Raw genomic sequence first — 26026 nt, forward strand, 5'->3', positions numbered from 1 at the left:
CTAATCGAGACCCCGTTTGAGTGAATTGGAATGGATTTCGTCGGGCCATTAGATCGGTCAGCACGAGGGTATCGCTTTATTTTAGTTCTGGTGGACTATGCAACGCGATATCTGGAAGCAGTGCCTCTCCACAATATCTCAGCACGCAGTATTGCGGAAGCGCTCTTCCGCTTTATCTCCCAGGTCGGGATTCTGAAAGAAATCCTGACAGACCAAGGCACTTCGTTTATATCACGCACACTGCGCTAGCTGTATGGGTTATTGGGGATTAAGTCTATCCGCACCAGTGTCTGTCACCCACAAATGGATGGCTTAGTAGAGCAATTTAACCAAACACTCAAGAACATAATCTGGAAATTCGTAAGTGAAGATGCACGTAATTGGGATAAGTGGCTCAAGCCCCTGTTATTCACAGTATGAGAGGTCCTGCAAGCCTCCACGGAGTTTTCTCCATTTGAATTATTATATAGGCATAAGCCGTGTGGCATTCTGGACATGCTACAAGAAAATTGGGAGGAGGGACCTTCACCTAGCAAAAACGAAATCCAGTACGTTCTTGACCTGTGCGCAAAACTCCACACCCTCACGCACCTAACCCAGGAGAATCTGCAGTAGGCACAAGAACGTCAAATCTGGCTGTATGACAGGGGCATGCACCTTAGAGAGTCCATGCCGGGAGACAAAGTGCTCGTATTATTGCCCACGTCAAGCTCCAAATTAGTTGCCAAGTGGCAAGGGCCCTTTGAGGACATACGGTGAGTCGGGGACATCGACTATGACATAAGGCGAACGGATAGGGGTGGGGCATTGCAAATCTACCACCTCAACCTTTTAAAACGCTGGAATGAGGGGGTCCCCATGGCGTTGGCATCAGTAGTCCCGGAGAAGGCGGAGCTGGGGCTGGAGGTGAAAAAACATAACATCTCGGACCACTCCGGTCCCTTGTGGAGACCACCTCTCACCAGCCCAACTCATGTAGGTGGCCAAGTTGCAAAAGAAATTTTCTGACGTGTTCTTGCCCCTTCCTGGTCATACCCACCTCATAGAACACCACATCGAAACACCCCTGGGGGTGGTAGTGCATAGCCGCCCTTACCATTTGCCTGAACACAAGAAAAAGGTGGTTCAGGACAAACTCAAGGCCATGTTCGAAATGGGCATAATCGAGAAGTCCCACAGTGACTTGAGCAGCCCAGTGGTCCTGGTTCCCAAGACCGATGGGACGGGTCGGTCCGGTTCTGTGTGGACTATAAAAAAGGTCAATGCCATTGATGAGTTGCTTGATCAGTGAGGCGCTGCTTGCTTTTATTCGACACTGGATCTAACAAAGGGATATTGGCAGATCCCCTTGACTCCTCTATCCCGAGAGAAAATGACCTTTTCCACACCATTTGGATTACACCAAATTGTCATGCTCCCTTTTGGGTTGTTTGGGGCACCCGCTACGTTCCAGCGGCTTATGGACAGGATCCTCCGCCCTCACACTGCCTACGCAGCTGCCTATCTGGACAATATAATAATCTACAGCCATGATTGGCCGCGGCACTTGGAACACCTGAGGGCCATTCTAAAGTCGCTGAGGCAAGCGGGCCTCACAGCTAACCTGAAAAAGTGTGCAATTGAGCGGGTGGAAGTACGATATCTGGGGTTCCACTTGGGTCATGGGCAGGTGTGTCCCCAAATTAACAAGACTGCAGCAATTGCGGCCTGTCCAAGGCCCAAGACCAAAAAGGAGGTGAGACGGTTCCTAGGGCTGGCTGGCTATTATCGTAGGTTTATACCTAATTATTCAGATGTTACCAGCCCACTAACCAATCTCACTAAAAAGGGGGCTCCAGATCCGGTCCAGTGGACGGAGCAGTGTCAACAGGCCTTCTCTGAGGTAAAAGCTGCACTGTGTGTGGGGCCAGTTTTACACTCCCTGACTTCTCTCTCCCCTTTATTTTGCAGACTGATGCATCGGACAGAGGGCTGCGGGCCATTTTGTCCCAGGAGGTGGAGGGCAAGGAGCACCCCGTGCTGTACATCAGGCGGAAACTCTCGATGCGTGAAAGCAAGTACAGCACCATCGAAAAAGAGTGCCTTGCTATCAAGTGGGCGGTCCTCGACCTCCGATACTACCTGCTGGGGCGCCCTTTCACTCTCTGTTCGGACCACGTGCCCCTCCAGTAGCTCCACTGCATGAAGGATGCCAATGCACGGATCACTCGTTGGTATCTCGCCCTCCAGCCATTTAAGTTCGAGGTGATCCACAGGCTGGGGGAGCAGATGGTGGTGGCGGACTTCTTGTCCCGTCGGGGGGGGAGTCAGCTTCAGGCCAGACGGCTCCCTGGCCTGAGTCGGGCAGTGGGGGTATGTGGCAGTGGGGGCATGGCCAAGCAGCAGTCTGTGAATGGAGGGTGGGGTTGGGGAAGGTAAGTGGCTGAGTCATTCCACCTGCTGTCAATTAATGTGTGTGTATGTGTGTTTGTTACAGGGACAGAGCATAAAAGGAGGGGGAGAGCAGAGAAAAGAGGCTCCCTCCCGACCACAACACGTGTGCGTGTAGAGTGAGTGAAAGAAAGCTGAAAAGCTAAAAATAAGTGAAATAAAGAGTTTGTGTGTGACCATCAACTCTTGCCTGCCGTGCTTCTGTGCTCCACCCACATCAGGAACTGCTACAGCTCCGTTTCTCAAAATCCAGTGAATGCAGATAGAATAAAACGGTTATTCCACTCAATCTCATCATACATGGTTTATAGCAAACTTGGTGCTATGTGCCTCAGTGGCTATCAGCTCATGTATGACTCGATTTTGTGGAATAACTGTTAATTATTCAATCACGTCTATCAATTATCCATCAAGTAAAGCAAAACTAATAGGAATGGTGTGTAGTTATGAGTAAGAATAAAGTATTGCAAGTCTGGCGTTGCTGACGATTTTTGTTCGTTTAAAGTGTTTTTATAAAATGGATCATTTTGTTTCCCAAAATCTGATCAACTGAGCCATGTTTGAAGCTGCCATGAAATCAATATAAACACCATGAAGAGTCACAAGAACAGAATTCTGTATTCATGTACCGTACCAGGCTTTAAACCAATAAAGCCATTACAAATAACCTGATGTTTGTCCATTGTGTTGGGTAACAACCAAAGTTTACTGCTAAAAGACTAAATTGCATGGTGGAAGAACAAATTAATAATTTATTTGTTTAATGCTGGATTTTATCATTTTATTTGTTGCTCCTTTAGAAAAGAGCCACTCAAAGGTATGTTTTAGTGATTTTATCACGAAGAAGGGACAGGAAGGAGGACAAGACTGTAAAATGAAGCCCTGTGTCTAAAAGATTTTTGCAATTTTGAAAATTTTTGGTTGTAAGTCCAACTCAAACCCAAAGATGAAGCACACAAAAGGACTCTTGTTCTGATCACAGAGGGAGAGAGAGAGAGAGAGACAGACAGACAGAAGGAGAGACAGACAGAGAGGGAGAGAGAGAAACAGACAGATAGACAGAGAGAAAGAAGGAGAGAGATACAAACAGACAGACAGACAGAGAAGAGATAGAGACAGACAGACAGAGAGACAGATAGAGAGAGAGAGAGAGAGAGACAGAGAGGAGAGAGACAGATAGACACAGAGAGAGAGAGAGACAGACAGACAGAGGGAGAGACAGATAGACACAGAGAGAGAGAGAGAGAGAAACAGACAGAGAGGAGAGAGAGACACAGAGAGACAGAGAGAGACAGACAGACAGAGGGAGAGACAGACACAGAGAGCGGGAGGGAGAGAGAGAGAGACAGACAGAGAGAAAGAGAGAAAGACAGAGGGGCAGAGAGACAGATAGACACACAGAGAGAAAGAGAGAGAGAGACAGACAGACACAGAGAGAGAGAGACAGAGAGAAAGACCAAGAGAGAGAGAGAGAGAGAGCAGTGTGAAAAACAGCAGCCCTTGACAGTTTAAACAGAGCAGGTCGAGAAACATGCACACACGCGCGCACACCCACCCACACACACACACACACACTGCTGTAACTCTGTGCAGCTCTGTGCTCCAGTTAAAGCAGAAGAACCAAAGCAGTCAGTAGGGAGACAGATGGACAGACTCGGGAGCATATTAAAGAGCACACAGTGACCCGCTATATCATATTGCTGATGATTTACTGAGCAGCATGACATAATAACGAGTCCAGCGTACCAAGATATCAGGAGTCAAACTGAGAAATGTGCCCAAAAAAACCAGTGTGAAAATTTGAATGGCTTGTTTTCCTGTGCTCGTCTCTAACACAAGCAGGGTGTGCAGGATGCTCAAAAGACACTGGTCAGGTCAGATCTATAAAACATCTTCTCTACTGCTGAAAGGTGACCGTTAGAGGACTATTTGTCTGGAGTTTCATAAGAGACATGATAAGTGATGAAATAATTCCACACAAGATAAAGCCAAGCTTTTATATTAATGTGCACATGAGAATTATGATTAAGTGACAAAAACAATGTGATGATCTGAAATCACAGAAACCCTATATATCATTGAAAATAGTACAAAGACAACACAGCAAAGATTGAAACTGAGAAATCTTATGATTTTTTTTTTAAAAATATATGCTCATTTTGAATTTAGTGCCAGCAACACACACATTTTAAAACAAGTTGGGACAGGGCCAACAACAGACTAAAGAAAATGTGGCATTTTTAACTAATTAGGTTCATTGGCAACAGGTCAGTAACATGACTGGGTATAAAAAGAGCATCCCAGAGAGGCGGAGTCTCTGAGAAGTAAAGCTGAGGAGGGTTCATCACTCTCTGAAAGACTGCGTAGGCAAACAGTGCAACCATTTATGAATAATGCTCCTTAATGTAAAATAAGAAATCTGAAATGGAAAACTGTACTGTGGCCTGATTAATTGAAATCTGAAATTCTTTTTAGAAATCATGAACACCACGTCCTCCAGGATAAAGAGGAGAGGAGACCATCCAGCTTGTTATCAGCGCACAGTTCAAAAGCCAGCATCTGTGATTGTATGGTGGCATTAGTGCACATGACATGGGTAGCTTTCACATCTGGGAAGGCATCATTAATGCTGAATGATATATACACATTTCAGAGCAATACGCTGCCATCCAAATGACATATTTTTCAGGGAAGCCCTTCCTTCTTTCAGCAAGACAATGCCAAACCACTTTCTGCACATATTACAGCTGCATGGCTCTATACTAAAAGAGTCCAGGTGCTAAACTGGCCTGCCTGCAGTCCAGACCTGTCTCCCATTTAAAACATTTGGTGCATTATGAAGCGCAAAATACAACAAGAGACCTTGTTTCACGTATTTAGTTCAATTGTATATTAGTATATTGTCCTACTTGCACGCAATTTTACCTTAATAGATCTATCTCGAACTGTTGAGCAGCTGAAATTGTATATCAGGTAAGAATGGGACAACATTTCTCTTTCAAAACTACAGCAATTGGTCTCCTCAGTTTCCAAACATTTACAGTGTTGTTAAAAGTAGAGGGGATGCAACACAGTGGTAAACATGCCCATGTCCCAACTTTTTTTGAAACATCTTGCTGGCACCAAATTCAAAATGAGCATATATATATATCAGTAGCGGCTGGCTTTTGTAAAAGTGAGGGAGGAAGGAATGCTTGGTTGAAGGTCACGGGCCCCAATGCGACTGCACCAGCTGGACCGGCTATAGTTACACGCACGGGTTGAGTTGATAATAGTTGAAAAACCTATCATTTTAACGGGGTGTGTACACTTTTTATAGCTGCTGTACACATTACTTTCAGGTGTTCAACACATCTTTCTCTTTCAAAATTCTCTCAAAATCTTCCGTATTTAACGAAGCAAACCTGGCGGCCATGTTTGTAGCTCAGCCCATAGAAGGGTTTTGCAAGCAAAATATTCACCACGTCCTCTGTTTCCATTACTTTATTCGTAGAATATCTATAACATAGTCAATCCACTTCTACCTCACCGTTCTCACTCTGACTGCCGAAGTGCCCGAGTCACCGGATCTAGAAGTTAAGTTTGATAAGATAACCCCTACCCCAGGCAGCTAAGGCCTCTACTTATTGGTTCATTGCGCAACTAGGGCTGCAGCCTATTGGTTGATATTTTGTAGCACTTGTCAGATCTCTTAGCTAGTCCCACCCTCTTAGAGGAGGATTTTCCTCCTCTCTCTCATTGAAGTCTATGTTAACCACGAGCCGCCAGTGCCAGAGACTGTTTGAATCGGAGTGAATGGGAGCCGAAGGGAGGAAGATCCTCCGTGCAGTAATTTCTAATAGCGAGCGATAGGGGGTGCTAATGTAATTTCACCCAGAGAAACGAATATAATGTACATGTCATATTTGGCAGTAAAATAGTAATATTCAAGGGCAGCAATTCATTAAATTGGTCAAGACAATTTCAACTTTTTATTCTTAGAATTTTTAAGGAGGATCTTCCTCCCTCTCCTCACTGGAGAAGCCACCTGTGATATATATATATATATATATATATATATATATATATATATATATATATATATATATATATATATTTTTTTTTTTCTTTTTCAAAAAAACAAAATTGTTTCTTTTGGAAAAAGAAACAAAATTTGAATTTATTCAGTAATCAAGTGTGAGATATACATATCTATCCCACGCCACCAAATACCAGTGTCACCTCAAAGCACAAAATACTTTTAAGTACATAAAAAACCCACCCCACACAATGCACATATTAAGCACAAATTCAACAAAAGGGCCAAATCTGACAATAACTAAAATATTAAATATTCAAATCTTATCTTGTTTACTTTAAAACATGCTAAAGCAACTTTCTCTATGATTGCAACAAAACTTGTGAATGCTCTAAGATTTAGATTTATAAAGTCAGTATATGTATGTAGTCTGTTTGCAACTTTTACTAAATTCAGGAACAGCGATTTGACCTAAAATCATTTCTGACTGCACTGACAATATTAAAAATTGTTTGAACAAGATCTCAATGAGTTTGTTTGTGGTGTGATGAGGTGCCAGGGTGTTTGATGCCTTTAAATTTTACATGGCCAACATGCAGAGTCATGAAATTAGATCTAGTCCTCATTATCCCACTTCTGACTCCTCCACACACCAAAGTGTATAATCACTAGTGAGAGGATGGATGTAAATTAGGACTAGCAGTCGAATATTTTTTAACTTTTTCCTAATCCAGCAAGATTTATTTATTTGTTTGTATGTTTGTTCTGAATATAGTCCACATAGAATTCAGTTAACCCTCTGGGGTCAAAAGCTTCACCAGCAAAGCTTGACAGGTTTAGAACAAGTAGGTCATGTATTTAGATCAGGGCTTTGAACCGGTTCAAGGAACGAAAACGAAAACCAGGAACTTTTTCTATTTCACATGGAACAGAAACGAAACCAGAAACTTTATTATTTTTTATGTTCCGGAACAGAAATGCTTATTAAAAATAATGGTAACCGGTTAATACCGGTTTTTATTTCATTTCTCAAAGTTTCCATAGCCTACAAATAAAAAAGTCATTCTTCTCCTGCGCAAGTTTCTATGACCCGCTGGGGTTCATTTCCTGTGTGACGTTCGCTGACTGAATGGAGAGAGCGGGAAGGTGGACTACTATCACGTCTCCACGTGATAATAAGTGAGTAAGTGCATTACTGAGTGTCTGAGCAAAGAAGAGCCTGAACGATGCAACCTCCCTATTGGCTGTTTGTAAAAATGTATCAATTGTTGCCCTTCCCACGGGAATCATCGCGGGCTCGAGAGACGAGACCTGACGAGTTAGTTCGTTGGTAGCAGAACAAAATGTCTGGACACAAATCGGGTTTTCAGAAAAGGAAAGAAAATAAACGGAGGGTTGAAAATACAAAAAAGGAGGCAGAAAATGCAAAACGAGTTTTAAGGTAGGACAAATGGTTACTTTTTAAGGCAGCCCGCCGTGGCTGCAGGCTTTCAGTTGTGTCATTGAATGGTTACTTTTCTGAGGCAGCCCGCCGTGGCTGCCTGCAGGCTTATTTATTATAGCCCATTTAGTTAAAATAGTTGATCTAAAATTTTTATAGTTATAGTTATGTGATGGTTGTCCTGATTTAGACTGGTGGTTTTTTTTTTTTTGGGGGGGGGTTGCGCGATGTTGCACCCGGGTCCAGATTAGGGCAGAACCGGCCCTGGCTACATTTCAGGTGTAGTTTGTTTTATGTATGTATGTACTTGCATAGATGTGTACTTGGTCTTCCAATATGGCGCCTAACAAAATCTCACGGCGCGGTGACGTCATGCGGTAGCCCTCTATAGGGCCTGACTCGCCTTTGGTAACACACTAAACGAATTATCTTTCATTTTTGGCACTTTTTCTGTTTGTGTAGATGGGAAGACATACTGAGAATCCAAATCGCCAACATTTGAAATAATAATTGTTTTGAATTATTTCTTGTCTTATTTAATGAAGGTTGTAATAGAATTAGCCTACATTTGGCTTAAGCTGGATGAGACAAAGACATAATTTTATAGCCATTTGTTAAACAGCTGACAGGGAACGTAATTAACCATTCCGGGAACGAAATTGTTTTGTTCTAACCGGTTCGGGAACGTCTATTTAATGGTGGAACCCAAAACCGGAAACGTTAAAATTCCGTTTCTGTTCGGAACGAACCAATAGGAAAAAAATTCTGGTTCAAAGCCCTGATTTAGATAAATATCTTTGCGAGTTTTATCATACAAGCATGATAAACATACTGACAGAAACTTTATACTTTACATTTTCCTATGTGCCCACTGCCAAATAATATGGTTTTTAAATTACCTAAATTAGATGAAACATAAAACTTGTCACCTTACTCAGTCACATCAGAGTTGGAGCACTGAGCGCACACTTACGCATTCCATCCATCCATTATCCGTTGCCGCTTATCCTGTGCAGGGTTGCAGGCAAGCTGGAGCCTATCCCAGCTGACTATGGGCGAGAGGTGGGGTACACCCTGGGCAAGTTGCCAGGTCATCGTAGGGCTGACACATAGAGACAAACAACCATTCACACTCTCATTCGCACCTACGGTCAATTTAGAGCCACCAATTAGCCTAACCTGCATGTCTTTGGACTGTGGGGGAAACTGGAGCACCTGGAGGAAACCCACACGGACATGGGGAGAACATGCAAACTCCACACAGAAAGGCCCTCATCAGCCACTGGGCTCAAACCCAGGACCTTCTTGTTGTGAGGCGACAGTGCTAACCACTACACCACCGTGTCACCCCCACTTACACATTCATAAAAGACTATTCACATGGTAATGGCATGATAATCAATTTCACTCTTTGTTTCGATTGGTTTCTCTTTTGCGGTGGGAACGCCCACCGTAAACAGGATAAAATCTGTCACACATAGTATAGGTTATTTGGAGGTAAAACTTGTTACGAGATGGCACGCGGATTTTATGTGCTTCGGATGATTCAGGACAGCGATTCAATTCATGATTCATTTCACGATTCAGGACAGCATTTCAATTTCAGGACAGCGACTCAATTCATGAGGACGGCAATTCAGTTCAATCTTGAGAACTGCAACACTGATGATGAGCGGTGCCTTTTTTTTAACTTCAACTCAATCCAGTCAAAGATCAACTCAAGTAAGTGTAAATATTTTTTTCTATTTCTGATGAGCAGATCGATTGATATGCGTGTGCTGTAGTGCAGACACAGGAAAAATGACTGAGCAGTGGGGGGTTTTTTCCAGAGTTAAAACTATTTTCCTCAAAATAGTTAATTTTGCTCGATTTTGAGTTTAGAGAGTAAAATTTGGAGTTGGAGCAAAATTAGAGTAATTGTGTAACAAAGTAACAGAGTTGGTTGTGGCTCTGAACTGAGTAAAATAGGACAAGAGTTAATTTCAAGACACACTGAATAGAGTCAAATACAAAAATAAAGTCAAATACCAGATAAATGAAAATGTTGTAAAAAGCAGTTTTAGAACTGTGTTGGGATGTGTGAAAAAACATTACCTTACCCATTGGGACTTGACCTGATGGGATTAAGAGTTGGCAGTGGGAGGGGTTTTCACTCTTCTCATTGAATGAATGGACATTTTTTTTAAACTTCTCATTGAATATCCCTTCCACTGCCAACCCTTTCTCCCAATAGGATATACATTTTTTTTTTGATGGCCAGTTAATTGTCCAAATCAATGGAGTAGATTTAAGTTTTTGTGCTTGATCCATTCCTAAGACTGAATAGAATTACCTCAAGTGACCAAAACGGTTTGACAGAATGGGTAAGGTCATGTTTTGTTTTGTTTTTTCCCACACATTCCAACACAGTTCTAAAACTGCATTTTACAACATCTTTATTTATCTGTTATTTTTTTAAAGTACAATCATGATGCACATACTACATAGATATTATTGTAGCTGAACTTGTGTTGAATACAAAAAAGTCATATGACTTTGAAAATACTGTTTTGATTTGTTGAAATTGACAACAAAAATCAGAACATGACAAAATCATGACAGTGCCAGAAAATACCCTCGGACCCCAGAGGGTTAAAATATGATTTGATGCATTCACCATTCATCAAGCGCCACCAAGGATAAGGTTAACATGTCACCCAAAAAGTTTGGCAAGCCCCCCCCAAAAAAAAAAAACATCTGAAAGTCGAAACATTCAGCCAACTTCCATCTTTTCATCTGCCTTTCAGAAAGAAAGAAAAATAATAATCAAGAGAAGTTCCCATGCATTTGCAGTGTTAATAATTTTTAAAAGCTGCTGCAATGTGATCAAGAAAATCCAACATTCAACGCTTCAGACAAATATGGAAGCCATTTGAAAGCATCTTTTCTGAATTGCCTCAAAGCCAACAGGGAAATTAAAACAAGTCAGACTTAGGTTTCTTGTAAATTTTTGCATTTCACCACATGCCATTACTCATTACAACCGTCCTCTGCCCCCCAACCTCTCTGACTGATGCACAAAATAAAGAGAGATGCTTTGAAGGAGAAATGGTTTCTTCATCTTCACTGGTCCACGCTGCAAATGCCAAGATGGTTCTTTCCCCGATCCAACAGAGATGCTATCCAATGCCCCGAGGACGAGCAAGAAGTTGTTTTCGCTGCTTGGACAGGTGGTGAAGGACACGCAAAAGGATCCCGTGGGCCAAAGGCTACAACAGCTGCTAAGGACGTACTGTTCCTCTGGTATTCTGCCGTTAAAGATTTTTGATAATAAAGACCAAAGGAAACAAATAACTCTGTACGTCACACAGTGAACATCTGGGCCACACAACCATACACCCTGAAGAGAGCACTGCCATTCCACACGGAAAATTAAGAATGATGAGTGTGTGTGCTGGGTGTGGAATGAGCTACAAGTATACAAGTAGCTATTTGCATTGAGGAGGAGGACAGAGTGAAGGACAGAGTGGGGGCTCAATAAGAAATCCCTCATTCATCAGAAATAAAACATCATCTGATTTTCATACAAGTCCTAAAAGTAGATAAAGAGAACCCTGTTAAACAAATGAGACAAAAATATTATACTTGGTCATTTATTTATTGAGGGAAATGACCCAATATTACATATCTGTGAGTGGCAAAAGTATGTGAACCTCTAGGATTAGCAGTTAATTTGAAGGTGAAATTAGTGTCACGTGTTTTCAATCAATGGGATGACAATCAGGTGAGAGTGGGCACCCTGTTTTATTGAAAGAACAGGGATCTATCAAAGTCTGATCTTCACAACACATGTTTGTGGAAGTGTATCATGGCACCAACAAAGGAGATTTCTGAGGACATCAGAAAAAGCGTTGTTGATGCTCATCAGGCTAGAAAAGGTTACAAAACCATCTCTAAAGAGTTTGAACTCCACCAATCCACAGTCAGACAGATTGTGTACAAATGGAAGAAATTCAAGACCATTGTTACCCTCCCCAGGAGTGGTCGACCAACAAAGATCACTCCAAGAGCAAGACGTGTAATAGTCGGCGAGGTCACAAAGGACCCCAGGGTAACTTCTAAGCAACTGAAGGCCTCTCTGACATTGGCTAATGTTAATGTTCATGAGTCCACCATCAGGAGAACACTGAACAACAATGGTGTGCATGGCAGGGTTGCAAGGAGAAAGCCACTGCTCTCCAAAAAGAACATTGCTGCTCGTCTGCAGTTTGCTAAAGATCACGTGGACAAGCCAGAAGGCTACTGGAAAAATGTTTTGTGGACGGGTAAGACCAAAATAGAACTTTTAGGTTTAAATGAGAAGTGTTATGTTTGGAGAAAGGAAAACACTGCATTCCAGCATAAGAACCTTATCCCATCTGTGAAACATGGTTTGGGGCTGTTTTGCTGCATCTGGGTCAGGACGGCTTGCCATCATTGATGGAACAATGAATTCTGAATTATACCAGCGAATTCTAAAGGAAAATGTCAGGACATCTGTCCATGAACTGAATCTCAAGAGAAGGTGGGTCATGTAGCAAGACAACGACCCTAAGCACACAAGTCATTCTACCAAAGAATGGTTAAAGAAGAATAAAGTTAATGTTTTGGAATGGCCAAGTCAAAGTCCTGACCTTAATCCAATCGAAATGTTGTGGAAGGACCTGAAGTGAGCAGTTCATGTGAGGAAACCCACCAACATCCCAGAGTTGAAGCTGTTCTGTACAGAGGAATGGGCTAAAATTCCTCCAAGCCGGTGTGCAGGACTGATCAACAGTTACCGGAAACGTTTAGTTGCAGTTATTGCTGCACAAGGGGGTCACACCAGATACTGAAAGCAAAGGTTCACATACTTTTGCCACTCACAGATATGTAATATTGGATCATTTTCCTCAATAAATAAATGACCAAGTATAATATTTTTGTCTCATTTGTTTAACTGGGTTCTCTTTATCTACTTTTAGGACTTGTGTGAAAATCTGATGATGTTTTAGGTCATATTTATGCAGAAATACAGAAAATTCTAAAGGGTTCACAAACTTTCAAGCACCACTGTATTTTATCTCATTTTTTGTGCTTTTTGATCATACACTTTGCTTTATTTTTTACATCCATTTTTAATACTTTTTTAAGTTATTCTAACCTTATACTTATTTATTTTATTCAACTTGTATCTTGTATGAAAAACACTTTCTGACTTATTAATAAGATCCTCATGAAGCCCTATGCATTTACCTGATACGGGACGATACTCTCGTGAGCCGTTCCCCATCGCCTTGCCTCCTGTCCTGCGTTGAGGTAGTTTGCAGCGATGTGCGTGAGACAAGCCACCTGAAAAAGTACAAAAGAGAGAGTTTTAAATTGTTGGCTCTGTCAGTAAGCTCGTTACATCCTACTGCTGGAGAATATCAGCAAACACTCACACTGCTTTTTTTTTTTTTCAAATAAAAAACGCTTCTGCACATGGAATCATGAGTCAAACCGGTGGATTTGAGAAATCCAAACCGATCAAACGGCAACCTTACAAATCCACCGACCTCTGGAGCATGCAGAAACGCACTGACGTTTAATTTACTGGCTCGTCTGTTTGAAGAACAAAGACGGATTTTATGATGCCCAGGTGAGAAAAGGAGAGACGACGAGGCAGCTGAAATAATATTTTTGCGATATTAAAAAAAAAAAAAAAAATCTTTAAAGCTGTGGACACAAACATTGACAGGAAGATGGAAAACTTGCAGAGATTAAAGAAAGTCCATGAAGATTTGATGCAGTGTCACAGCAGAGTTTCCAGGAAAAAAAGGCTTCTCTCATTTTCAAGGCCAGCGAGACCTCCACAGTGATCCTGTCTGGCTCGGAGCCTTGTATTAACCCATGTATCACATCACAGCTGCTCTGCTCCAATGACCACCTCATATTAGACCTCATATCCTGTACTGCTCGGTGTTTAAAAAGCACTGGCTAATTCTGCTTTGTGGTAAAAAGAATAACATAAATGTCAATTTTTAAAATACAGACCTGCATACTCCATTTATTACATGGCAACAGAAATATGTTAATATTACTTTTGTGTGTGTGTGCCTTTCCTGAGCTTGCACCTCATGATTTTCAAACCGTCTGTCCATAGTAACCCCTGACTTCCTGTTCTGAGTAAAGATTAATAACACAGTGCTGTTGAATTCTCACTTCTCCGGATTCGTCTGAAAGCACTGATTAATTCTCTATAACAGCAGCCCTGACAGTACTTCCAGCTGCAAGACACATCGGTTTTATATTAAACACAATCATTCTGTTATCGTTTCTATAGTAACAGCTACAGTGCCTTGCAAAAGTATTCATACCCCTTGAACTTTTTCACATTTTTCCACCTTACAACCATGAACTTAAAAGTTTTTTTATTGAGATTTTATGTGATAGACCAACACAGAATAGCACATAATTGTGAAGTGAAACGAAAATGATAAATGGTCTTCAAAATTTCAAACAAATAAAAATCTGAAAAATGTGGTGTGCATTAGTATTCAGCCCCCTGTACTCTGATACCTCTAAATACAATCCAGTGCAATCAATGGCCTTCAGAAGTCATCTAATTAGTTAATAGAGTCCTACTGTGTGTAATTTACTCTCAGCATAAATACACTTGTTCTGTGAAGGCCTCAGTGGTTTGTTAGAGAACACTGAAGAACAAACAGCATCATGAAGACCAAAGAACTCACCAGACAGGTCAGGGATAAAGTTCTGGAGAAGTTTAAAGGAACAGTCCACCGTACTTCCATCATGAAATATGCTCTTATCTGAATTAAGACAAGCTGCTCCGTACCTCTCCGAGCTTTGCGCGACCTCCCAGTCAGTCAGACGCGCTGTCACTCCTGTTAGCAATGTAGCTAGGCTCAGCATGGCCAACGGTATTTTTTGGGGCTGTAGTTAGATGCGACCAAATTCTTCCGCGTTTTTCCTGTTTACATAGGTTTATATGACCAGTGACATGAAACAAGTTCAGTTACACAAATTGAAACGTAGCGATTTTCTATGCTATGGAAAGTCCGCACTATAATGACAGGCGTACTAACACCTTCTGCGTGCTTCGGCAGCGCATTGATACGGAGCTCAGATATCAATGCGCTGCCGAAGCGCGCAGAAGGTGTTAGTACGCCTGTCATTATAGTGCGGACTTTCTATAGCATAGAAAATCGCTACGTTTCAATTTGTGTAGCTGAACTTGTTTCATGTCACTGGTCATATAAACCTATGTAAACAGGAAAAACGTGGAAGAGTTTGGTCGCATCTAACTACAGCCCCAAAAAATACCATTGGCCATACTGAGCCTAGCTACAGTGCTAACAGGAGTAACAGCGCGTCTGACTGCGTCTGACTGACTGGGAGGTCGCGCAAAGCTCGGAGAGGTACGGAGCAGCTCGTCTCAATTCAGATAAGAGCATATTTCATTATGGAAGTACAGTGGACTGTTTCTTTAAAGCAGGGTTAGGTTATAAAAAAATATCCCAAGCTCTGAACATCTCAAGAAGCACTGTTCAATCCATCATTCAAAAATGGAAAAGTATGGCACAACTGCAAACCTACCAAGACATGGCCGTCCACCTAAACTGACAGAGCGAGCAAGGAGAGCACGGGTCAGAGAAGCAGCCAAGAGGCCCATGATCACTCTGGAGGAGCTGCAGAAATCCACAGCTCAGGTGGGAGAATCTGTGCACAGGACAACTAAGTCGTACACTCCACAAATCTGGCCTTTTTGGAAGAGTGGCAAGAAGAAAGCCATTGTTGAAAGACAGGCATAAGAAGCCATGTAGGGGACACAGCAAACATGTGGAAGAAGGTGCTTTGGTCAGATGAGACCAAAGTTGAACTTTTTGGCCTAAATGCAAAGCGCTATGTGTGGCAGAAAACTAACACTGCTCATCACCCTGCACACACCATCCCCACTGTGAAGCATGGTGGTGGCAGCATCATGCTATGGGGATGCTTTTCTTCAGCAGGGACAGGGAAGCTGGTCAGAGTTGATGGGAAGATGGATGGAGCTAAATACAGGGCAATCCTGGAAGAAAACCTGTTGGAGGCTGCAGAAGACTTGAGACTGGGAAGGAGATTCACCTTCCAGCAAGACAGTGACCCTAAACATACAACCAGAGCTACAATGGAATGGTTTAGATCAAAGAATATTCATGTGTTAGAATGGCCCAGTCAAAGTCCAGACCTAAATCCCATTGAGCATCTGTGGCAAGACTTGAAAATTGCTGTTCACAGATGCTCTCCATTCAATCTGGCTGAGCTTGAGCTATTTTGCAAAGAAGAATGGGCAAAAATTTCAGTGTCTAGATGTGCAAAGCTAGTAGAGACATACCACAAAAGACTTGCAGCTGTAATTGCAGCAAAAGGTGGCTCTACAAAGTATTTATGCAGGGGGGCTGAATACTAATGCACATCACGTTTTTCAGATTTTTATTTATTTAAAATTTTGAAGACCATTTATCATTTTCGTTTCACTTCACAATTATATGCTACTCTGTGTTGGTCTATCACATAAAATCTCAATAAAAAACTTTTAAGTTCGTGGTTGTAAGGTGGAAAAATTTGAAAAAGTTCAAGGGGTATGAATACTTTTGCAAGGCACTGTACATACAGGACACTTTTTCCATGGAATAAAAACACATGATCTATTCCCTTCTTACAGGTTTTATTCATTTGGTTTGATAGCATGCAATACCGTTAGCATATCACTTATCCTATGTGTATTACATCACTCTACCCAATGGAGAATGTGTGCGCAATATTGTTACAATATTGCACGTTGTCAAGACAACATGATGTCACACGACGGAGCTCATGCGAATATCCTATGCTATGTGAATTGCATCACTCTACCCAATGGAGAATGAGCATTGAATATGGTTTACGATATTGCATGGTTGTCAAGACAACATGATGTGACACGTCGGAGATGTAAAACTTCTGTGCTAGCGAGCAACTGTGACAATTTGTAAACAAACATGGCCGCCAGGTTTGCTTTGTACGAAAAATACGGAAGATTTTGAGAGAATTTTGAAAGAGAAAAACGCATTGAACACCCGAAAGGAATGTGTATGGATAATAATAATAATAATAATAATAATAATAATAATAATAATAATAATGGGCAGCACGGTGGTGTAGTGGTTAGCGCTGTCACCTCACAGCAAGAAGGTCCGGGTTCGAGCCCTGTGGCCGGCGAGGGCCTTTCTGTGTGGAGTTTGTATGTTCTCCGCGTGTGTGTCTGCGTGGGTTTCCTCCGGGTGCTCCGGTTTCCCCCACAGTCCAAAGGCATGCAGGTTAGGTTAACTGGTGACTCTAATGGCCCTTTTCCACTACCCTTTTTCAGCTCACTTCAGCCCGACATGGCTCGTGTTTCGACTACCTTAGAGCAGCACGACTCAGCTCGCTTCAGCCCTACTCAGCACCCAAAACTCGCACGGTTTTGGAGTAGGGCTGAAGCGAGCCAAACCGAGCCGAGTGTGGCTAGGGGCGTGAGGAGACACTCCCCTGTGCACTGATTGGTGAGGAGGCGTGTCCTCACATGCCCACACACGCCCCGCGAGCACACTGGGATCTGTAAACACCGTAAACCCGGAAGAAGAAGAATTACGAATTACGAGAATTTCTGAAGCCTTATGCGCCTCGCCTCATCTATACGCTCTTGCCAGTATCTGTTGGCGTTGTCAGTGACAACAAGCCACAGCACCAAGACCAGCAACACTAACGACTCCATGTCCTCCATGTTTATTGTTTACTATCCGGGTCGTGAGACTATCGCTTAAAAGGTCACTGATGTCACTGTTTGCGCCGCCTAACGACATCACGTGACGTCCACCCACTTTCGCTAACTCCACCCAATGTGTCCACCCACTTCCAGCCAGCACGGTTCAGCGCGGTTGTAGTTGAAATGCAACTCCAACAGCCCCACTCAGCTCGACTCAGCCCAACTCAGCACGGCATGGCTCAGCCCAACTCAGCCGCGTTGGTAGTGGAAAAGCGGCATAAATTGACTGTAGGTGTGAATGTGAGTGTGAATGGTTGTCTGTGTCTATGTGTCAGCCCTGTGATGACCTGGCGACTTGTCCAGGGTGTACCCTGCCTTTCGCCCATAGTCAGCTGGGATAGGATCCAGCTTGCCTGCGACCCTGTAGAACAGGATAAAGCGGCTAGAGATAATGAGATGAGATAATAATATTGGCTGGCTTTTTTTCATTGTATATCGGATATATTCCATTCGGCTACTCGTCTTCGACTCATTCCATAACATGCATAAATATGTCCCTCAGATGTGAGTTTTTCAACACGAGAAGATAAACTTCATATCTTCAAGCCAACGTGTGATTTTCTTTTTATTAAATCGACACATTCACAAACAAAAAGTCCCCAAATTTATCAGAAGAACAACAACAACTTTATTCATCACACGCTTGCAAAATTCTTCTCTGCATTTAACCCAGCTGAAGCAGTGAACACACACATGCGCACACACACATGAGCAATGAGCGCACACACATACCCAGAGCAGTGGGCAGCCATGCTAACAGCACCCGGGGAGCAGTTGGGAGTTAGGTGCCTCGCTCAAGGGCACCTCAGCCCAAGGCCGTCCCATATTAACCTCACTGCATGTCTTTGAACTGTGGGGGAAACCAGAGCACCCGGAGGAAACCCACGCAGACATGGGGAGAACATGCAAACTCCACGCAGAAAGGCCTCCACCGGCCAAGAACCTTCTTGCTGTGAGGCGACCGTGCTAACCACTACACCACCATGCCGCTCTTCAATTCACTGATTTCCTCACAAGTAACAGATAAAGATTTATGTCAAGGTTTTGGTTCTCCTTGTCCTGGACGTAGCTCGTATGAAAGACAGGTGGTGTATTTCCCAGTAAAACATTTATGTCCATATAATATATAAGAAAAACCAATCACTGGTGGTTAGCACCGTAGCCTCGCAGCAAGAAGGTTCTGGGTTCGAACCTCGCAACCAATAGGGGCCTTCCTGTGTGGAGTTTGTACGTTCTTCTCATGCTTGCGTGGGTTTCCTCCGGGTGCTCCGGTTTCCTCCCACAGTCCAAAGACGTGGATTAGGCCAACTGGCTACTCTAAATTGCCCATAGGTGTGAGAGGTGTGAGTGTGAATGGTTGTTCACCTCTGTGTTAGCGATAACACTGTGCTAGACTGTACTCCACCTCTTTCTGGAAGTCCGATGGGATTGGCTCCAGCTTCCCCAGTGACCCTGACAGATAAGCGCTATAGATAATGGATGGATGGATAATCGTTGGTGATAATGATGAAGTCTTCTGTAATGACACATTTCCTGTATTTAACATTTATTTATGGAAGGAGCCTCCAGCATTGGCAATTTGTAACATGGAGGCTGTCATGATTTACAGCTTTTCAGTAACAGGACAAGCTGCAGTTTTTGTCTGATGAACTTCAAGACAGAGTGAAGAGAGATGCCGGTGAGGAAAAGACTGTTTCTAGCTACTTTAAAACCATATAATAACAGGAAGTGACTTGTTGCATGGATCTTCCTCTACATTATATGCAACTATAAATTGAGAAAAATACATAATTACAGGCAAGCTGTTGTGATGTATGAGAAATTAAACACTTTCGGACATGTTGTTGAAAAATAATGTATTATGAATGACAGGCTCTGTGTGCTAGCTGCCAAAGGCTAATTTCTAATAAAGGCAAATTTAATGGACAATCACGTACTTAAATCAGATTGCAAGATACCTTCGAAGAAAGCCTTCTTATGCAGCTTCTATCTTCAAATCACAAACATGTTTCCCACCTAAAAGACCTCATCTTGCATATGGATATGGGGTGAAAGATTCTCAAGAGCCCATCCACTTGCGGTTTGATGCAGTTATCTAATCAGCCAATCCCTTGACAGCTAGCCTGGGAATTCCCATGCTGCTTTGCACAATCATTCCGATCTGAAAAGACAGCATGGAAACTATGGTCTAAAGGCTCGCCTGCGTTAGGGAGCCAATCAGAGAGTGGGGAGGGGTGGAAAGACGGTGACGCGTACTACTCGACAAACGGAAGTTTGTAGTTTATTTGGGACTGTTTACGGATCACATTTAACATGGCGGCGGGTCCAGCTTCTCTCATATTTGTCTTGCAGAAACGGCAGTAATCGTTCGGTGCCATTGTTTTCCTATTTTTGTTTTGCCTTCTCTTTCCTTCTCTTCTTCACCTCTTCGTCTTCTTCGTTGCTCTAACTACGTCACCGGGTACAACTGCCATGATTGGCCATGGGCTACGTATACGCCAAATGATAGACATTCGCAACGTCCAATAAACGGCCGTTGACAATCGTAAACCACACCTCCCCTACGAGAAATTCAATAGGCGGATTCCAGACCATATTTCACTTGTGATATGGTCTGGTGTTAACCAGACTACTTGACAGCAGCACGATGCATCAAATCATGCAGATACAAAATCAAGAGCTTCAGTTAATGTTCACAATGTTCAAACATCAGAATGGGAAAAATTGCAATCTCAAATTGTGACTTTCACTGTGGCATGGGTGTTGGTTTGAGCCAGATGGACTGGTTTGAGTATTTCAGAAATGGCTGCTCTCCTGGGGTTTTCACACACAACAGTCTCTACACAGAATGGTGCCAAAAAAAAAAAAAAATGAGTGAGTGAGTGACAGTTCTGTGGATGGAAACAAACGCCTTGTCAGAGGTGAGAGGAAAATGGCCAGACTGGTTCAAGCTTCCAGGAAGGGCATAGCAACTCTTTACAACCGTGTTGAGCAGAAAAGCATCTCAGCATGCAACAGCAGAAGACCACATTGGGTTCCACTCCTGCAGCCAAGAACAGGAATCTTAGAATCAAGAACAAGTTTCTGTTAAAGTGGCCGGTGAGTGTATGTTACTATTTCCACATGCCTTCCTGGCAAATACAGCTGTGCTCCTCAACCCAACTGAACACCTACAGGAGATTTCAGAATGATGTGTTAGACAGCGCTCTCTACTATAACCATCAAAGGGAATGTCTCTTGGATGAAGGTGTTGATCCATCCTGCACATTTTCAGAGATGTTTAAAATCGATCTCAAGGTGCATCAAAGCTGTTCTGGTGGCTCTTGATGGCCCAAGACCTTCCTAAGACACTTCATGCTGCTCCCCAAAATAGAGTCTGTATAGATAATATCCTGAAGTTCATTCCTACTAATATTGTTCATGTGAAGTAGTACATCTGAAGAGCAGATGCTAGCTCAGGTTCAAATCAGATTTCACCCTGAATTGAACCTACCAAATGACTAGTTTGACAGAATCAGAATCACATTAACTTTATTACTCTAAAGCTGCAAAGCGACACAAGGCCCTGGTCATGCTATTGGTCTCAATTATGTGGCACAAGGAGTAAAACTGAAACATTCTTGTATGTACTCAGTACTCTACGTTTTGATTTCTGAATACCCTAAAGTTAACAAATCTCAGGGAGTGAGAGCTTAATGGGACCGAGTGCACATTATCCAGGCATCTGAATGAAGCAATAAGAAGGTTCTTCTCCTTCAAATAAGGTGGTGTAAACTCAATGTTTCTAAAATTCACTTTACCTCGGCTTGTCAATGAGCCAAGCAAAGTAAACACACTTTCTTAGTGGTAAAACTTGAAAATTTCCACAGAATCGGAACACCGGATACAGAGGGACTTGAAATTCCCTATGGGATATAAATGTTTACGGAAAATAGTCGAATTAACTTTGGCCAAATGGCACATCTTAAAATTCTCAGCATTTCAGAAGTCTGTGTATTACACCTGTCTATGTTAGGCTCCGTCTTCTCAGAGAGCATTTTGAATGACTCCAGTTCTTACCTGTTGGGACACAGGAGCCTACTAGAAATAACTTAAAGTTGTTTATGGAAAATGTCACATACGGAACCATGGTTTTGCATTGCATCTGGCGAGACTGAAATTCAACATGCAGCTTGAATCTTACTACACATTTAAACTATCAACTGTTAGTCATCCAACCAACAAGAAATTTCAAGGCTATACCAAACAGGCAAAACTATGAACAGTTCCTATCTGGTCCTATATCTGCATGCAACACGGTATCTGGCCAAATGGGAGGTTTTGGGTGACTGTGGTCACCTGGAAATAGATCAGAAAAAATAATCATGATGCTACCCAACCTCGTCTTATATGAACACTATTAAGACATGTTGTACTTTTGGCAATAAATATCTAACATAATCAAATAGGAGCTTAGACATGACATTTTCTGAAGTGGGACCAATAATGGGACCGGGACCATATATATTCATTACATGATCATTTATTATTAGGTGTATCAGATGCTCGCTGGCTGTGCTGTGAAAATTGTCCATGCAGACGCTCATCTAAGTTTCCAAACCTGTCATTGCTTAACTCTTGAATATTTTCTATTGTGAATAGTATCATTAAAAAGCTTACATTTCTTTGGAAAGCAGATATTATATCTGGTTAAGATCTGTTCAGTAGTTTGGGAGTAACGGTAGGCTGAAGTCAGTACAACAGAGTAAAAACTCTGCTTGCGGGATGTCAGGAAACTGCCAGTGCTTTTCTTTTTGAGTCACGGGAAAGCAGTCACGCTCTCTCTCTCTCTCTGGGATGTTCTCTTGCTCTCACTGTTTCTGATGAAGGATTCAGCAAAATTTTCCGTCGGCTAGTTTTGATGTTATGATTCACAGGAGACTGTGAAGTGAGTTTTCATAGCTTTACCTACTTATTTCTTCAAATCAAACTGATTCATGTAAATAAATAACTATTTTAGAATATAACTGGAGTTGTTTTGTTGAAAAATATTGAGAGCTTAGTGGTCGGAATGAGATTTATAAAAAACGGAAGTCAGAAACACGAGTGTCAATTTCAATTCAATGAACTGGAATTGTTTATTGGATGTGGATCAGACAGTTTTATCGAGGTTAGCGTTGAAAGCTGTGAATATTATCATTTATATTATTTCATATAAACATTAGTAGGCCCTACTTTTGAGAAATACAAAAGCCTACAGAGCACAAAGAGGGGATTAGAAATAATCTTTTATTACGTTTTTAGTGAGTGTACCGATTTAACGGTTTTACTTAATTAGCATAATTAATACTAATTAAACAGTAATTTGCATAATTTGTTTTTACTAATTTTTCAAACTTTGTATTCAGTATACAACAATCTATGTGCCTGCCAATTTCCATGTAAATATCTTGAAAAATAGATAAGTTATTAAGAAAAAAAAATGTGATCTCACTGGTTAATGAGGCCCATTTTCGACCATGTGATCCTCATACAGAATATTATGGCCGTTTTCTAAAAATTAAGCCGTTTCTTCAATCTTTGATTTGTAATATCGCAAGAACGGATAAACATATTTTAATTCTGGGAAAAGTATGTTGTTCTGCATTCAATTCTGAATTCAACAAGAGCAGTTTCAAGCAATTTGGATTGAATTTGAATTTTCACCTGATATGTCTAATATTAAGTCTTATTTACTAACTTTGATCCACAATGGCTTTCAATTCCATTCAGCGTCCCTCCCGATGGGAAACTCGCAGACAGCTTTCTATGTTTAGACACACTGTCCTTTTCCAGTTCGCACCAATATTAAAAAAAAAAAAAAAAACCCTGCACTCTTCGAAGACCCCACAGAGGGACCCTGACAAAGCCAAAGCTTCCTTCATTCTCCTCCCATTCATTCATAACTACTGATGTGCCCTAATCACGCTGCCTTTTTCACTTCACACTGTCATATATCTTATGAGGTAGCTAAATAAAATCACCAAGAAATATCGGATATCGGTGATGAATCTGCTACGCACATGTTTTTCCAATGCCATTATTCCCAATTAAGACAGAATTGTACGAATCAAAGCGACACGTTGTGGATTGCGGCTTTCTCTGAGATTAAGTCTTGTACTTGGCATCACATCTAAGTTTGAAAGAAACCTTTCAAGATGCTTTCCCTTACCATGGAAAGGAACCAATCCACTAGAAACATAAACAAACTTTACTCAAGTCCAAGAACTTGGATTTTTTTTTTTTAACTATGTATTTTTTTAACGCAGTCTGTTTCCTTTTAGCATCAGTAGCAGCTCGGTCATTGCCGTAAAATGTACGCCTAATGCCAAAAGCAAAGTTGCTCCCAATCATCTTAACTAGTACCTTACAGGGTTACGGATTAAATTATGCAATTTTCAAGAATAAAATATCTATGCTGCTTGCATTACCGGATTTCAATCAATTCAACATGTGACCAAGGGGAATTTTTATTTCATGGACATATAAATGGTAGCAATAACCACCTCCCACTAGTCTACAGGAACAAAAAGGGATACAACTCTGTAATCATCACCTTCCATCATATCTTTAAGCTTATGATTGTACTGCTGTAAAATGTTCTCCATTACTGTGCCCAAGAGGATCAGGGGTTAACCTGTTAGATATCTTGGAGAAGGTCGGTGTCCCTGGGCTGCTCAGATATCTCATTGCGAGAGTTGTGACCCCATAGCCCTGTGGCACATATATAAAATGGATACATCCCGTATCCTATATGTCCCCTTTAGGCATTCTAGAAACAAGCGCAAGCATAAATAGTGACAGCAGAGCCTCAGAGCACCTAGCTTTAAAGGAAAGCCCAGCCGAAGCAACACTTTAAAGAAAAAAGGGAAAACAGGCAGACAATTAAAAACGCATGAGGAGTAAGAAGGGCAAGAGTCCAAGAAATTATTCACAAAACATGGAGTAAGAGGGGAGAAAGGGGGTTGAGGTCGGGGTTTGGGGGGGTGATGGGGGTATGGAGTCCAAGGAAAAATCCAAGTAAACCACAACAGACAGGCTACAAACAATTGCATTATGGGAACACTTTCTTTGAAACCACATCCTTCAGTTGAACTGGTATCATCCAAGAGACACAGACTCACGGTTTAGCTCGATGCAAAGTGCCAAGATGTCAGTTACGGGACAAGAGGAATGGAAAATAGCGCACGGACATGTTCCAGCACATTTAAAAGAATTTGTTCATGAATCTAAAGCATCCTGACATGACTGGCGAATACGAGTCCAAATTCTCATCATGCATCATGAAGGATAACAGAGAAATTTCAGTAATAATGAAGCATCTCATTATGAGCTTTTATGTGCAATCTGCAGCACTGATGTGAGCAACACGTCAGGTTTGATTCAGTTTAATAGGAAACATACAGATTATATCCATATAAAATGCATTGCCTAACTCCCTGTGGCCAAATGTGGTCAAGACAGAAGTTCGGCAGTTAAGTGTCCATTTTAAAGCTATACTGCCTTTCAGGTTTTTCAAGTGTAGGTCATAAAAAGAATTTTCCCTGACACCCAATTATTTTTGTTTAGTGGACCGAAAGCTACTGAATTCGAATCACAATTTTATCCAATTTTATTAGTTTTTTTTAACAGAACAATTAATGAATTTAGGGCCACGTGACCCTAAATTCTCCACTATTTTTTCCTGCTTCACCATGACCCAATTCAAGATACTACATCAAGTATCATGTGGTGGGCTTTCCCTGTTCAAGCAAGGCATTGTGGGATACAAATTTGAAACAGGAGAGAAAAATGGAGGATGTGAGTGTGTGAATGAAACATGAAAGACCAACTACAGTAACAGAAAGCAAGAAGAAAACAAGTTATGTTGCGAAGGAAAGGAAACGCAGGACCAAACTGATAAATATCGGCGGTCAGCGAGCACCTCGGTGCGATCAGCTGTTCGTTTAGCGACAGAATGATGTAACTATCAGTGCACGGTCAAAGGTTAACCTGCGCATGCGCACACGGACTTCCTCTGTCTGCTTCACTGTGTGAAGCGAGCGATTTCATGCACATTATTTGCTCGGGAATCCCCTCAAATTAAATAACTTCCCAGCCACAGAATGGCCTGAAATTTTGTGAGATATTACAGAAATAAACATAGATCACAATGACCAAATTTCAGAGGGAACTAAATTTCACTGATTTTGTAAAAGCGAAAGGCAGTCTGTACTGCTGCTCACAGCTGGAAATGGAAAGACTCAATGTTGTACTGTCTTTATTTATTAGTTACAGTGACTTGCTGTTTCAT

At 41.9% G+C, this 26026-nt stretch overlaps 1 protein-coding gene across 3 annotated transcripts in view; it reads right to left on the bottom strand.

Moving 5' to 3' along the window:
* Positions 1 to 26026, bottom strand: part of sugct (succinyl-CoA:glutarate-CoA transferase) — a 370194-nt gene that overhangs the window by 240991 nt on the left and 103177 nt on the right. For all 3 annotated transcript variants that reach the window (XM_060922511.1, XM_060922510.1, XM_060922512.1), the window contains exon 9: positions 13143 to 13238. In XM_060922511.1, coding sequence (XP_060778494.1) covers positions 13143 to 13238 — 96 coding nt within the window. The remainder of the gene's footprint in view (positions 1 to 13142; positions 13239 to 26026) is intronic.

This window comes from Neoarius graeffei, chromosome 5 (assembly GCF_027579695.1).
Source record: "Neoarius graeffei isolate fNeoGra1 chromosome 5, fNeoGra1.pri, whole genome shotgun sequence".
Lineage (NCBI taxonomy): Eukaryota > Metazoa > Chordata > Actinopteri > Siluriformes > Ariidae > Neoarius > Neoarius graeffei.